Source organism: Trichosurus vulpecula, chromosome 4 (genome assembly GCF_011100635.1).
Source record: "Trichosurus vulpecula isolate mTriVul1 chromosome 4, mTriVul1.pri, whole genome shotgun sequence".
NCBI classification, from domain to species: Eukaryota; Metazoa; Chordata; class Mammalia; order Diprotodontia; family Phalangeridae; genus Trichosurus; species Trichosurus vulpecula.
The window spans coordinates 186,819,907-186,836,550 of record NC_050576.1 but is presented as its reverse complement, the minus strand read 5'-3'; the positions used below and the strand labels follow the sequence as shown (position 1 = coordinate 186,836,550).

General features: G+C 45.5%; 1 protein-coding gene across 1 annotated transcript in view; it reads left to right on the top strand.

Annotated features, from left to right (window-relative positions):
* The first annotated feature begins 8,116 nt into the window (after window positions 1-8,116).
* The window catches only part of ARHGAP23 (Rho GTPase activating protein 23), a 118,700-nt gene continuing 110,172 nt past the window's right edge, over window positions 8,117-16,644 (top strand). The window contains exon 1 of the mRNA XM_036756895.1: window positions 8,117-8,179. Coding sequence (XP_036612790.1) covers window positions 8,117-8,179 — 63 coding nt within the window. The remainder of the gene's footprint in view (window positions 8,180-16,644) is intronic.

Here is a 16,644-nt window from a genome sequence, read left to right as displayed (position 1 = left end):
TATTCACAACAACCCTGCGAGATAGGTAGCTACAGGTATCATTTACCCCTATTTTAGAGATGAGGAAACTGACTCAAAGATAGGAAGTGACTGGCATGGGGTCACATAGCTGTGAAGTGTCAGAGGTAGGTAGGATTCAAGCCCAGGTCTCTTCTGATTATCAACCTGGCACTTCCCCCCTACTATACCACTCTGTAGCGTTAAGGATACACAACATTTGCTTCAGGACAACTCTATGAGTTCGTATTGGCTCCATTTTACAGATGAAGCAACCAGGTCTCAGAGAGGTGACCAAACATCACATCCCTGAAGAACAATGGAGGCAGGGCTTGAATCCTGGTCCCTGGATTCCACATTCTACTGTCTTTTCACTGTTTCATACTTCCTCTGGACAGGAGGTCTGTGGCGGTTTGCCACTTCCTTCTATAGCTCATTTTACAGATAAAGAAACTGAGGCAAACAGGGTTAAGTGACTTGCCCGGTTAAGTGACTTGCACCCATTGCATATGCTAAAGGATTTTATTTTATTTGGGGTGTGCCCAGATGGGAAGTTTCCAAATTCAGCACCCTCTCCTAATTGTGTAGGAGGTTTATGGTTCCTGTGAGAAGCCAGATGAAAGAAAAAGAAATAAGGCTGGGGCCTGGCTGTCAGTGATGTCCATGGGGATCTGCCTGGTATAGTGGGTAGAGATGGATAGAGAGCTGACCTCTATCTTAAACTCTCAGGCAACTGAGGTCAGAAGTTGCTAATCTGCCTTGGTAGAGGGAATTTACTCATCTGGGAGGTTCCTATAATAATGAAATCACAGATCCAGTTCTAGCTGCTCAATAGCTGCTCTGGTAGAGAAAGGTAGTACAGTGGTTAGATCATTGGGCCTCCAATTGGAAATACCCAAGTTCAAATCCAGCCTCAAACATTTACTGGCTGTGTGACCCTGGGCAAGTCACTTAACCTCTGCTTCAGTTTCCTCAACTTTAAAATGGGGATAATAATAATACCTCCTAGGGTGTGCCTGGTATATAGTAGACCCTTAATAAAGGCTTTTTCTTTCCTTTCTTTCTCCCAAACTGTCTGCCACCCCAGTTCCCACGACATCCAATTAATCCAAATGAATGTTTGGGCTCCCACCAGGTATACTTAGCCCATACTGGCAGGGAAGTGAAATCTCTTAGATGACCATGGATGTAGAACTGAAAGGAACCCTAGATCTAGTCTAATCCTCTAATTTTATAGATGAGAAAACTAAAGTTTAGGGCCGCTAGGTGGTGCTGCAGTAGAGAGAGTGTCAGGCCTGGAGTCAGACTCATCTTCCTGAGTTCAAATCTGCCTTCTGATGCTTACGAGCTGTGTGACCTTGGGCAGGTCACTTAGCCCTGTTTGCCTCAGTTTCTCCATCTGTAAAATGAGCTGGAAAGGAAACGGCAAACCGCTCCAGTATTTTTGCCAAAGAAAACCCCAAATGGAGTCAGGAAGAGTTGGACGCAACTGAAAAGGACTGAGATAACAACAAAACTAAAGTTCAGTAAAGAAGAAAGAAAGACTCGCTCAGGGCCACAGAGCTAGGGAGGGAAGTGGCAAAACTGGGATTCTAACTCAGGTCCCATGGCCTCAAATAATCTTAACTCAATGTGGCTGTGATGCTTGAGGGTTTACAAATCACTTTCCTCAAAAGGACCTCGTGGGGGAGAAATGGCAAATATTATTAACCCCATTTTACAGATGAGGAAACAGAAGTTCAGGGATGTTAATTTACTTGACAATCAGTAAGCATCAAATACAAGTCTCCCCTGACTCCAAAATCCAGTGCTGAAGAAATTGCTTACTTGGAGAGGTTCCATACAGCTAGGAAGTGATAGCTCCTTTCTAATCCAAGACACCCAGGATGGACATCAGTAGAGAAAGGAGACACACCTGCGCCCCTGCTACCCGTGCTGGACCAGTATGAGGCACCTGGATAGTCAGAGACAACAGCCGATGTTGGGCAGAGTGACGCTGGTGTTCCCTTGACATAACCCTGCCATTTTCATTCTTTGTTCCCTTAGGCAAGTCACTTAACCTCCTCTCTTCTGTAAAAAGCAGGGGTTGGCCTAAAAGCAGCAGTCTTCAAACTTTTTTGAAAGCTTATCCCTATGAGAAAAAATGTTTGAGTATCCCCCCCCCAATGTAGGGCTATTTATTTAAAAATTATATATGATTACTGTATACATGTATACATACATATATATCATAAAATATACGCAAAAGCAAATTTTAAAAGGATGAGACAAAGGTGAAATGAATATTTTAAAAAATCTTTATTTTACTAAATTTACAAAAGCTTTTTTTGGTTTTCACTAGAGCAATCGTAATATTTTAATGAAAACTATGTTATTGGATGTGCTTATTTGTTTAAATTTTGGGTAAAACATTTTTTGATGTAGTGATTCAAGGGTCTGGTTCCAAGTTCAATGTATTAAGATTCTTGGTTTTATTGGCCATCAGTGTTGAAAATGATACTTCCCAAAGATATAGAGAGCCAAATGGAAGAAGCATATCATTAACTACTCTTACTAAATCATAATCACGCTTTAAAAATCCCATCTACCAATTATACAAAAACAGTTGGTTTTCTAAAAGAAAATTCTGCCAGCTAAATTCCATTTTCCCTAATGTCAGTCATTCTTGTAAATTAATCAGAAAGTGTTGCCGTTCTATATTTTTAACAAATAGGTTCACAATTCATCCTTTGGAAGATTTTTGAGTGGGATAGAAAATTCTTCTTCCAAGTTCTTGAAAGTGGGTAGATGTGAGAGGTTTTTATAGGTGACACACACCTCATTTTGGCAACCCAAGCTTTGTTTTAAATGTCTTGCTAAGCATGACTGTATGCTATAATTGGGTAATATTTCTAGACACAATACACCCTTAGGTAAAGGTTCGTCATTAACAATAGTGGAAATAAATCTATATTTTAAACAATCTTCTTGCTAATACAGCATTTGCTTTTTAGGTTACCTTCTTATCAGAGCATTGTTTTTGCCTCCTCATCTGACTGATGAACTCGGAGCTAAGAGCAAGAGAAGTTTGGGCTATCTTTTTTGTTTGTTACTCTATTGTGCTCAAGTAATTAGTATTAATTGATTTCTTTGCAAGAATCTTTTTGAGGCACTTGTCTATTTTGTGAGAGGTAGTTTATGTAAAACCAGATAACATAATCCATAAACCTACTTCATTACCTGCAATCCATTACAACAGGCTGAAAATGAACCAGTGGGAATGATATCACATTCAACCCCATCCCATTGTAGAACTCCAGCCCTCTCCTCTCAGGATACCTTGCCTTACAGTATGTGACCATTCCTGATGTATAGACAGAGTGAGGGCACCCGGGTGGATCTATAGATTATATATTAGCAAAGCTTAATGTCTTATATTTAATAATACATATGCATATGGTATAATATTTTCTTCCTGTACCCCATTGCATCATCTTGTACACCCATTAGGGCAGGGGTGGGGAACCTGCGGCCTCAAGGCCACATGTGGCCCTCTAGGTCTTCAAGTGCGGCCTTTGACTGAATCCAAACGAAATCCCCTTAATAAAAGGATTTGTTCTGTAAAACTTGGACTCAGTTAAAAGTCTGCACCCAAGGACCTAGAAGACTACACATGGCCTCGAGGCCACAGGTTCTCCACCCCTGTACTTAGGGTGTGTACACCTCATCTTGGAGATTATTGGGGACCTCCTAGCTCTAAATATAGGAAATCCTGAAACATTTTTCATTGCCCCTTTCCCTATAGGGTAGAAGTGTTTCTCAGGTATGTGATATCAAGTTGGTGGCCTCAGTGAGGTGATGGTGAGTGGATGCCTCCCTCCCACTGCTTGGCTGGCAAGATGCAGCAAGACTACAGTAGATACCCTTCAAAAGAAATTCATGCTATCATTTCTTCTGGGATATAGAGATAGCACTTGGTGCAATCCCATCCTGGATCTGTGGCCAACCTCTTGCTCCACTGGGAGCACCCATCGGTAGATGAGAGGTAGGGGGAGAAAGGATGTGGGGGAGGGCGAGGAGAGCAGCCAGGGTAAAATGATTAAAGGTGGGAGCAGACAGTAAATTGGTTTAAGTCCACAATTTAGGTTCCTCCAGCCTGCCTATATCTGTCCACAAGAGGGCGCTGTTTCTTTTGGTTTTAATGCCTGGAGTCAAACCTTTTCTCCACTGTCACAATTCCCTCCCAGAACAAGACCCCTCCCCCTGCTTTCTCAGTACCGGCCTCCTGTTTCATATTTTGGAGGAAGATGGTTGGGACGGGGTGTATTTCAGGGTCAGTTTTAGGTTCCGAGACGCTAGTCTGCTGGATTGTTCTTTTTATTCCCAACTCTCTTCCCTACTTTCCCACATCCCCACTTTTAGAGGGAATTGGATTTGGCTTCACTATCCTCTTCATCACAGCATCTGGAGTTGGAAGAGACCTTAGAGGTTTCACATCCAGGATCTGTGTGACCTTGGGTAGGTCACTTGCCCTATCAGCCTCAGTTTCTTCTATTAAAAAATGGAGTTAGACTAAATGTCCTCTAAGGTGCCATCCAGTCCTGAATCCTATGAGCCTTGATATAGAACCATCAATTGGTGTCTGTTCAATCTCCACCTAGGAGTTCTCCTGGCATGTTTGGGGAGGGAAAGGAAGACCCTGTTTAGCCATATCCACCTACCTATAAATTCTCCCTCAGCTCCAGCCACCAATATCTAAGCAATAGAGAGAGGGAAAGAGGGAGGGAAAGAGAGAGAGAGAGAGGAAGAGAGAGGAAGAGAGAGAGAGAGAGAGAGGAAGAGAGAGGAAGAGAGAGAGGGACAGAGAGGGAGAGAGGGAGGGAGGGAGAGAGAGGAAGAGAGAGAGAGAGAGAGAGAGAGAGAGAGAGAGAGAGAGAGAGAGAGAGAGAGAGAGAGGATGTAATGAGATGTGAGGAAGGAAAATAATCAGATGGGGAAGAAGGTAGGAGGGTGGTAAAGGGGCTGGAGCTTTGGGGGCAACAGGAAAGGAAGGGATGAGGGGACGAGGGGTATAAGATGAGATGGAAGAGAGAGGTGGAGGGGTGTGAAGGGACAGGATGGGTGCCTGGGCCAGAGGAGGTGGGTCAAGAGTGCAGGAAGAGGTGTGGAAGAGCAGTGAGGTGGGGGAACTTTCTGGGAAGTGGGTGGGATCAGGATTGGGGGTAGTAGTCAGGGGTGTGTGTGTGTGTGTGTGTGTGTGTGTGTGTGTGTACATACTAGTGTATTGTAGACTAAGGAATTTGGCCGGATGGGAGTGTGAGCTCATTTCCTCTCGCCTCTTTCAGGAACTGAGGGCACCACAGGCTGGAAAAAGTGAACAGGGGGCACCCCAGCAGTCACCACCCTCCTTCCCTCCCTTTGACTCAGGTCATGATGCCTGATGCCAGTGTCCAGATTCTTAATCAGTCTAAGACTAGTGAATTTCATTCCCCCCTCCCCCCAAAGCAGCCTGTTTGTCCAGGAAGGGGAGGGTACACTGGAGAGACAGAGCACTTGGGACCCATTCAGCAGCAAGAAGGAAAGAAGTGGGGGACCATGCATAGCCTGAGGAAGTGACAGGAGCATATAAAGAACTGGCAAGAAAAAATGGACTACCACTACAGCATGAAGGATTGAAGTTAGACAGCAAGAATGATTTCCTGCATTAGGGAAATTCATGGGCTAAGATGCTCTGAGTCAGCCTTCTGTGTTCTTGAGGCTGGAAGCTTGGTGTGGGGGTGGGGGTTGTTTCAGGGTTCAGGAAGGCATTTTCCCTCTACCAGATGGAGCCATTTCCACATAGCCATATGGTAGAAGACAACCTCCCATTCAGCACCCATGTGCTTTGAGATGAGGTTAAGGGATATATTTGGGGATGAGGAGGGGGGGCCAGGGATAGGGCAGAAATTGGAATAAAAAGACATTCTTCCATAAGACTAAGGAGCCACAGATAAGAATTGAATCTCTCCCTGGGCTCCTTAGTGTTAGCACTACCCTTGCCCCCACCTTTTTTCCGGCTCTGGAGACCCAAATCCTGCTTTGGCCCAAGGAATAGAAGATTGGGAGATACTGGATACAACCAAGTCATAGAGAAAGTGTGTTCTTCCCTGTTTCACTGGGAAAGGGTAAAATAAATAGGTGACCAGTGAAAGTTCTCTGCCCCATCTCTAGGCCATAATCCTTTGTGTGGACCCTAAATCCTTTCCTTTAATCATCTGGAAGCACAGGATACAATATGCAAAGAAGTGAAGGGAAATGAAAGGAACACTGAGTTTCATGTAGCAGAAAAGATAGAGGTTAGATTGCAGGAAGGATTTACCAATCTGAAAGATCAGGTGTAACCCAAAGAATCTGGGGTTTCTTCCTTCCTCCCTCCCTAGGAGTAAGAGCATTGCTAAGCTGGACAGAGGGTAGAGGGATGAGGGATATCTAGGTGGTGACTGGAGGGAGGTGGATTTCCGACACACCCTTGTGATGCCCTTCCAGGCAAATCTTTGTGACTGGCTCAGGGTTAGACTGGAAAACACTCTTGGTGCCTTATGTAGGAATCCAGTGACTCACAGGTATGTGTCTGTGAGTATGAGTCTGTCCAATATTTCATCTCTCATCCTACACTCCTAGACTAAGGTTATTTTCTCTAGAGGCCACAACCAGTGGGGATAGTGGGAGATAAAGGAATTATGGGGATAGAAAGGAATTAAGGTAGCAGCTTTATATCTTTCTGTCTACTACCTCTTTTCTCCTATTTAATTACATTACCTTGACTCCCAAACACACATACTCCAGGGGGAGTGGAATCAGGAAGCCTGGTTTAGAAAGCCTTCCTGGGGAACTGATGATCTATGGGGAATACTGCATTCTTTCCCATAGTGTATCACCACCGAAAGATAAGGGGATTCTGACTCCCTCTCTCTGTCTCTCTCTTGTACATGAGCCTGCCTTTCTGTCTTGGCTCCATGTTTTTGTGTCCCTGTTCGTCTCCATATGTCTAATAAGTATTTAAGAAATCCTCTGTCTGCCTGTCTATCTTGTCTTATATATGTCTATATCTCTCTTTCTCTTTTGCTATTTCCCATACCACAGTCTGTCTATGTCTGTTTCTCTGTATTTCTTCTCTTTGTCTCTTCCTGCCAGTTCTGGGTAAGGTGTCCTTGACCTCTTTCCCTGACCTCACCAAGCTCTCTATCTGGGCCGTTCTAGGGGAGGCAAGTTTTGTTTCTTTTTCTCCTTCTCCTTCTCCTTCTTCTCCTTCTTCTCCTTCTTCTCCTTCTCCTCCTCCTCTTCCTCCTCCTCCTCCTCCTCTCCTCCTCCTCTTCCTCCTCCTCCTCCTCTTCCTCGTCTCCTCTTCTCTCTCTCTCTCTCTCTCTCTCTCTCTCTCTCTCTCTCTCCCTCTCCCCTCTCCCCCTCCCTCTTCCTTTCTTTTTCTCTCTCTCCTTCCTTCTTCTGTCTCTCCCTCTCTCCCTTCCTCTTTCTCCACTATTCTTCCCTCCCCCTCTGCCCCTCCCTCCGTTTCTGTTTCTCCCTACTCTCTTTCCCTCTCTCTTCCCCCTCCCTCTCTGTTCCTCCCTCTTTCTCTCCCTTTTCTCTTTCTCCCTCTCTGTCCCTCCTTCTCTACAGTCTTTCCCTCTTGTCTCTATCCCTCTCTCTCTGTTCCTTTTGCCCTCTCTCGTTAGCTCTCTAAGCTCGGTTCCCTGCTCTCTATCCTACCCATCTCTTTGCTGCTTTCTCAGCCTCAGGGTTCCGTCTGATCTATCATCCTGTGGGTTCCGATGAGCAGGGCAGGCTCTGAGCTCCATTTCTATCGGGGTAGGAAAGTAGGGTGAGTTCTCTTCTTGTTTCTCTCCTCCAGTTTCTAGCTCCTCTATCAGTCTCCCCTCACTGGGGGTCTCTATCGGTTCTTCACTTTCTCGGTGGGCTTGCCCCTTCCCTACCAAGATCTCCACCTCCTCCTCCAGGGGCCCCTTCCTATCCCTCCCAGGTTCCTCCCACTCCCCGCCCAAGCTACTCCCACTCCTCTCCAGGCTCCGCCTCTCCCCTCCCCCTTCCCTCTCCCTGTCCCTCCCCAGCCCTGATCCGGCCCCAGAGTCGCCGCTGCTGCCCGATGAATGGAGTCACCTTCTGCCTGGTCGGGATTCCTCCCCGTCCGGAGCCCCGGCACCCCCAGGTGAGAGGAACTGGCAAGGAGTATGTACGGGAAGCCTGGTGCTAAGGGATACAGGGCATGGGCAAGATGAGTGATGCTACCCAGCAATGATACTGCCACCTCACACAGAGTTCACCTAAGTGAGAGCTGGGCATGGGGGGGACCCCCTTCCTGGAATGGAATTGATTGGTTGGCAACTAGGGGCTCTGGATCTTGGGTCAGGATGTGGGTGGAAACAACCCCTGAAGCTACTAGGTCTGCTCAAGGATGGGTACAGTGCCAGGACAGGAGTGGGCACCGAGGGGTGGCAGAGAGAGTGGACAGTAAAAATACTTGCCCAGGTAAATGGTGATCAGGCTGCAGGAGTGGAAAGGGGAGGCCCGATCCCTTTGTCCCTCCGTTTGCCTGCCAGCCAGGCAGGGCGACTCTCACTCCCGTTTCCTCTGCCCGAGTTTTCTTTTTCCGTTGGTGAGGCCCAGACACAGCTGGAGAGGGAGAGAGTGGGGGAGGGGGCTCCTTTCAGAGCTGGACGTCCTCTCCAGGGCAGGCAGGGCAGGCTTTAGGATGCCAGGCTTTAGGGCTTAAGAATTGGGGCTACTTCCTCCCTAGGGCCAAGGGCAGATTGGTCAGCCTCCCTCCCCCCATAACTCACAGCCTCAGGACAGATGGCTCCTCGCTCTCTGGGGGAGTCCCCTGCCCCCACCCTTTGCTCTTGGGCTGCTTGTCTGGGTGGGTGGGTCTGGCCTGGAGGTGCCAGGGGGATTAGTCAGAGCTGTGCTGCTCTCCCTCCCTTGTTTGGGTTCTTTCATCTACCCAGCTGCTGAGGATGGGGAGAGGCCATGCACCCAAAAGGCACCATCCTGACCATCCTGCCTGTGTGACAGAGAGGGCTGATCTGGAGACTACCTTTCTGTCGATAAAGGAACCCTCACCATCTCCAGCCAGGTGCCCCTCTGGTCAAAAACCTCACCTTCCTTCCTGAGAGGTTTTTGTTGTTGTTTTGTTGACTGGAAAGGACATTGGAAACGAGGGGGCATTTATTGGTGGGGAATCGCTATACTCCACTGTATTATCTGTGTAGCCCTGAGCAAGCCAAGTTACCGCTCTCAGCCTCAATTTTCTCATCTGCAAAATGGGGATAATAAAATAGCGCCAACCTCCCAGGATCGTTGTGAGGCTCAAAAGAGATAACCTATGTAAAGTGTTTTTGCAAACCTAAAAGTGCCGCATAAAATGTTAGAGCTATCCTTATTATTAAGAGTGGCTACTAGGCATGGAAAACACCATACCAAGAATGATTCGGCTTTGGGGTCTTTATTGAATCCTCTTCTTCTATCTTTAGGGTTAAATTCTTAGGGACCCCCTGCCTTAACCTTTTTATTTTATGGTTGAGATTTGGTGCTTTGACAATTCCGTGCCTGTAGGTCCGAGTATGTCTTCCCAGGACCGGTAGATGAGATTCTCATCTCTCGATGACTATGCCGGCCTGCCCCCTCTCTTCACTCTTCCCCTCCACATCCAAGCTCCAGTGTGTTTCCTAATTACGAACTTGAAATTCAGGATGAACTGGGGGGTGGGGTGGGTCATTAAACATGAGTCCTTTGGATATACCCCTTTCCTACATCTTCAAAATTGGGGGTGGTTGGGGTGTGAGCCTGTGTGATTGTCCCCCTCAGGCAAAGCTACAGCCCCATTATCAAAAGTGCTGCGGCTGTTGATTTGATGTGTGTTTTTGCGTGTGATTTGCTTCACTTTTATGGGACAATCCCTTTCACCCCAAACCTGGTCTAAAGGCTCTCAAACCCCAATCTTCCTAGTGCCTCTAGTCCATGCAGGGGTAAAGGTTATAAAGGCTAGTTGGGATCAACCCTCTTTCCTCTATTTGCTAGGCACCTCCTCTTCCCTGGCCTTTGAGATATTTTGGCAGAGTTGTCAGCTCACTCTGGTACCTTCTTGGGCAGGAACGAGGCAGGGGGGATAGGGGAGTAGTGTTGGGAAATTGGCAGCAACACCAGGCTCAACTGGGCATGGAGTTGCGATGGGGGTTGGGATGGGTGGTGAGGAGACCAGTTTCTGATCTTCACTCAGCTTGGTTTTGAGGATTTTGTTCTCTGTCTCCCTCCCCCACTCCTAACTGCAGCCGCAGATCTAGGTCTCTTCCCAGCATCCTGGGAGAGATGGGGCTAGTCTGGGGAGTGCATCTGGATGAGTATCCTGCATTTCTATTCCTTCCATGCCCTCAAGGGGCAAGGGAACACTCTCAGTTTACCAAAAGTAAACTTCTGCTGCTTGGGCCCTCTTAGGGATGTGTGTGTGTTTTGTGTGTGTGTTGTGTTGTATATTGTGTATGAGAGACACACATACAGAGGCAGAGACAGCCAGAGACAGAGAGACAAAGAGAGATGCAGAGACATAAAGACAGAAGGGGGGAGGAGAGAGAGAGAGAGAGAGACAGACACACATACACACAGAGACAGAGAGAGAAAGACAGAGACAAAGACAGAGAGAAAGAGAGAGACAGACAGAGATAGAGACAGAGACAGAGAGTCAGAGAAAGACGGAGAAAGAGACAAAGACAGACAGAGAGAGACACAGAGAGAGAGAGAGAGAAAGAGAAGCAGAGACAGACAGACAGACACACACACACACACAGAAACAGAGAGAGACAGAGAAGCAGAGACAGAGAGAGACACACACACAGAGACAGAGAGAGAGAGAGATCTAGTTCAAGGTACAGAGTAGGGGGTTGGATGGTTTTATCTTCCAGTGGAGGGATACTTTTGAAGGCTTCTTGTCATGCCCGACATCATGACAGGAAGAAATTTCAGTTTTTAGCATAAGAGATTGAGGCTAGATGTCTGGAAGGGATAAGACAAAATGATGTAGTAGAAAAAGTCCTAGACCTTTAGTCTAGAGACCTGAGTTCAAATCCTAGCCCTGACACTTACTAGCTTTATGAGCCTGGGCAAATCATCAAACCTTTCTGAGCTTAAAGTTTCTTTATTGGTAAATCAGGGAATGGTAATATTTTCACTGTTTACCTCTTCTGCTTTGTAAACTGTAAAACTAAAAGGTATGAGCTATTGTTATTATCAAGAAGCTTTTGTAACTTGTCCCTAGTGCCCTAAACAGCTCCTGCCCTGTGGCAGGCACCTAACTGAGGATTGTGAGATGGGGGAACACAAGGCAGTAGGATTTCCCATTCTAGAGTCTCTAAGTGTTAGTTTTCTGTAACTAGAGGGGGGTTATTCAGAGCCCTGCCCAAAGGCAGAGTAATGATCTCTCAGAAGAGGGAAAGAAAGGAAGAAAGAGGAAAAAAGAAAACCAAAATGAAGAAATGGTTGCTACACCTCCTTGGGCCTCAGTTTTCTCATCTGTAAAATGAAGACTTTGAACAACTAGATGATTCTAAAGCCCCTTCTAAATCTAAATTCTAATGATAGAATCATTAGAGCTGGAGGAGATTTCCAAGTAGGAGTGTGCTGGAGCCAGCTTGAACTGGATTCATGAAAGCTAATTGTTAAATTTTCACTGTGCTCATTTATGCCTCAGAAATTGATAAACTACACATCAGGGCTTGATTTATTGTTTTATTGAGTTCTGGACCTAAGAAAGTAATGGAGAAAATATTAATAATGCAGAATAAACTGAAAATTGTGTAGTGCATGCACCACCCCGCCTCGAGAGCCAGTTGTTAAACATTTACCAGCACACCCCTGCTTAGACATCTAGTTCAACCTACACATTTTACAAATGAGAAAACTGAAACCCACAGAAGTGAAGCAACTAGTCTGAGGTCCCCAAGTCTAGCCTTTCATTACACACTAGGATCTATGTGATTAGCACGAAAGTAATTTTATGAGGATAATTTGTTTTTAAGACTCAGTCAGCAAGCTTTTATTAAGCACCTACTATGCGCCAGGTACTATGCTAGGTGCTTGGGGATATAAAGAGAAAAAGTATACACCCTTTGCTCTTAAGGAACCTACATTCTACATTCTGCCAGGGAGTGTTAGAACAGCATTTCTGCCTGCTTTTGGTCCCTTGTCTAAGTTAGATCTGCTGTATATCCGATGACCACCATCAATTCTAGGATTTTGTCAAGGGATCACAAGATTGCATGATTTAGAACTGGAAGGAACCCTAGAGGTCATCCGATCCAACCTCCCCATTTGACACAAGAAGGCCGAGGCCCAGAGAGATAAAGTCTCTTGCCGAGTCACAGGAGTAGTAATGGAAGCAGGGTTAGAATTTGAATTCAGGTCTCTGACTTCACATCCAGTACTTTTTCCATTCAGGTCAAGGATGACTAAACTAGGCCTTTCACCAGGGAGAACAGTGCTCAGTATTCTGGGAGACAGTGGATACTATTCATTATGGCTCCTACTTTTTTTGGAGGGAGGAAAGCAGGGCAATTGGAGTTAAGTGACTTGCTAGTAATTGTGTCAAGTGTGTGAGGCTGGATTTGAACGCAGGTCCTCCTGACTCCAAGGCCAGTGCTCTACTCACTTTGCCACCTAGCTGCCCCTCCTACTTCTTTTCTGACTGTCACAGGCTGGATTCACTTTGGAGTTGTGCGTGGGAGCTGGGACAAAGAGAAGGGAAACAGTCTAATACAGCTTGCAGAGGTGAAGGTGGGAAGAGGAGGTGAAACCATTGACTGAAAGGATTTTGGATTTTTCGTGATTTTGAGTTATCTACCCAACTGACTCCCTCCACCTCAAGAAACATGAATAGGGCCTGAGAGAGCTGGCTCTGCCTTCCTCCTAACCCCCTCGCTCCCCTCCTCCCCAGGCACACAACCCGCCTTTAGATCAAGGGCCCCTTTACATTGTGTGAGATGGTGCCAGCTTGTCAGCATGGCCGTGCCAGCCAGTACCCAGTAGGCACCCCCTCCCCCCCTCCACTTGCAGGGATCCAGTGCCCAGCCAGCCTTAGAACTGGATCTTAGGACAGGTCCTGATCAGGGACAGTGGGATGAAATGTGGGCATGATTAACCCTTTGTGTTCTCTGCTAGAGCAAACATCCCTGAGGCCCAAGACTCAGGAAGGGAGCAGAGCAGGTATTCTTAACTGAGAATCTATGAACATTTTGTAAAATATATATTTTGATAATTGCATTTTGATATAAGTGGCTTTCTTTGTAATACCATGTATTTTATTTTATGCATTTAAAAACACTATTCTGAAGAGTCTATGACACACAAAAAAGGTTAAGAACCCTTGGAGTAAAGGGAAGAGAAGGTTTGGAAAATCAGAGAGAAAACAAGATAGACTGGTAGGAGTAATTCACAACCTATCAGAACTTTCTATGGCTTCATCCTTAGGAAGTGGCTGGCATTAGTCTTGGGAAGACAGATCAAAGGAAATGCCAAGTCACTTTCAGTTATCTGCTTTGTGGATCATTCATTCATCCAATCCAGTCCAATTCTGGAAGCACATATGAAGTGTCTGCTATGTGTAAGTTTCTGTGCTAAGCCCTGAGGGGGACAAAGGAAAATAATAAGCAATTGCTGCCCTTAAGTAAGTAGGAAGCTTGGGCTGGAGTTTAGAGTCTGCAAAGGAAAGGTTGGTTCCAGATGGTGAAAGACTTTCAATGACCGAGTTGAAGAGTTTGTTTTCTGTCCTTGGGGCAATAGGAAGCACCTGAAGGTTATGGGGGAAAGTGGGGGTGGCATGGTAAGCTTTACCAAGATCATTTTGGCAGTTGTGCGGAAAATGGAATGAAGGGGGAGAGAGAATGGAATCTGGGAGTTCAGTTTAAAAGACTGTTGCAATAGTCTAGGTTAGAGGTGATGATGAGTGCCTGAATTAGAGTGGTGAGGAGAGAGGAGAGAAGGCTGAGATGTGAGACTTTCAGTGGAGATAGAATTGACAAGATTTAGAAACCGATTGGGTCTGGGGGTTGAGAGAGGGGAGGAGTTGAGGAAGACTGATATTGTGAATCTGGATCTCTGTAAGGATAGTAGTGCCCTCATCACAGATAGAGATGTGTAGAGGAGGGATAGATATAGGGGGAAGAAAATGTGTTCTCTTTGGGACTTGGTGAAATTGAGATATCTAGGTGAAATTAGATGTCTACCACCCTTACGTGCTTGAGGATCCACCCTTGTGGAAACTCACCTTTGTATACTTGAGAAATACAAATTCATTTCAACATCAGTCAGATAAAGAAAAGGGGACTCTCATCTCTGACCACCTCCTTCCCTCCCCTCCCCACCCCCACTCCAAATCCTAAAATGCCTTTGGGATAAAGTACAAAGTCTTCTGTTTGACTTTTAAAGCCCTTTGCAATCTGGTTCCTGCCTGCCTTTCCAGGCTTAGAGCAAATTCCTTCGGGTACTCTACATTTCAGCTAAACTGGCCTGCTCAATTTTGGAAAGATCACTGCCTCTAAAGAAGAGGATCTGGGTCAAAAATTTCATTTTGATGCTAACTGCCTGTGTGACCTTGGTCAAGTCATTTATAGAATTTGAGAGCCCGAAAGGACTTCAGTGTCCATTTAGTCCAATTCATGCACTAAAGGAATCCTTACTGTAACCTTACCTGTCAAATGGTCGTCCAGTCTTTTCTTGAAGACCTTCAAGGGGGGAGGGGCATCGTACCACCTCTTGAGGCAGCCCATTCCACTCAAATAGCTCAAATTGCTAGGACTTTCTTTTTCCTTGACAAGCCTAAATTTGCTTCTTTACAATTTCCACCCATGGCTCCTGGTTATATCCCCTCCGGACTGAACAATACAAGTCTAATTACTCTTCTACATGACATCCTTTCAGGTACTTGAAGATGGCTATCATGTCCCCTCCAGTTTATTTTTTCCAGGTTGAACATGACCAGTTCCTTCCACCAGTCCTCTGGTCACAGACTCGAGGCCCTTCATCATCTTGGTTGCCCTTCTGTAGGCCTTCCCACCTTATCAGCGTCCTTCTAAACTGCAATGCCCAGAACTAAATACGGTACTCTAGATAAGGTCTGACAAGGGCAGAGAACAGTGGGACTATTATCTCCTTGTTCCTCCAAACTAAGCCCCTAAATACAGCCAAGGATCCCGTTAACCTTTTTGTCTGCTGACTCATGAAGCTTGTAGTCCACTGAAAACCTTGGATCATTTTTAGAACAAAGGCTAACAATGCTTCTCTCCCCCGCCCCAGACACATAAAGTTGATTCTTTTGTAATTGGATTACATTTACATTGGATTTCATCCATTTAGCCAAGGACTCCAGCCTGTCAAGATCCCTTGGGATCTGAATCATGACCCATTGTATGAGCAATTCCTCCAGGAGTCATGTTATCTACAAAATTGATAAGCATCCTATCTATGCTTTTATTGAAGTCATTGATAAAAATGTTAAATGTCATAGGGCCAAGCACAGATCCTTGGAATACTCCGCCGCAGACCTCCTGACACATTGACATTGAACCACTGAACTCTTTGAGTCTTAGATCCAACCAGTTCCGAATCTCTCTGACTATGATACCTCCCCAGCTTCTCCACGAGAATTGTAGGAGATAGTTTACCAAAAGCTTTGCTAAAATCTAGGTAATCGATAGCCACAGCATTCCTCTCATCTACTAGTTTAAAAATCCTACCAAAAAAAAAAGGAAACAAGATTAATCTAGCGTGACTTGTCCTTATCGATGCCAGGTAGGTTCTTTGTAATCGCAGCTTCCCTTTCTAGATCTGTTCACAGACCATCGCTTTCATGACCCTTTCTAGAAATTCCCCTGAGACAAAGTCAAGCTCATTGGTCTACAATTTAGAGACCTTTGAAAAAAAAATTGTGACATTTTGCCCTTCTCCAACGTTGTGGTACCATGCCTATCTTTCAGCTATCACTGACTGACTCTGCCATCACATCTGCCAGTTTTTTCGGGACAGGAGGTCGTTCATATGGGCCAAGAGACTTGAATTCATCAGGAGCAACTGTCTGCTCTCTTGCTATCTCATTACTTTTCTTAACTATCAACTCGTAGCCATTTTTGTTCTGTCATTTATAGAATTCATTAAGTATAAAATTTATTAATTAAGTATATTAATATTAAGTATAAAAATCGTCATCCTTTGCAGAGAAATTAGAAAGAAAATAAAAATTGAGTAGCTCAGCCTTCTTTCTGCCATCAGTTATCATCATCCTATCTACCCCCAAGCAATGGCTCTATTGCTTCTTTGATCTTCTCTTGTCTCCCAGTAGAACTAAGAAACCCCTTTTGGTCGTCCTTAGCTTTCCTTGACATCTCAACTCATTCTGAGCTTTAGTGTTGCCAGCATTATTTTGAGAGAACCATGTCATGCTCTGGTACTCGTCTTCTCTTGCACATCCTTGCTTCCATCATCTGTAATCCCTTAATGTAGTTTAAACTTCCTGGGCCTCAGTTTCCTCATTTGTAAAATAAACTGTTTGGACTAGATGGCTTCAGATTCCTCCCAGCTCTGGGCCTATGATCCTAGAATTTCCTGACTCTGGGCTTTTGCTGTCTCCCATGC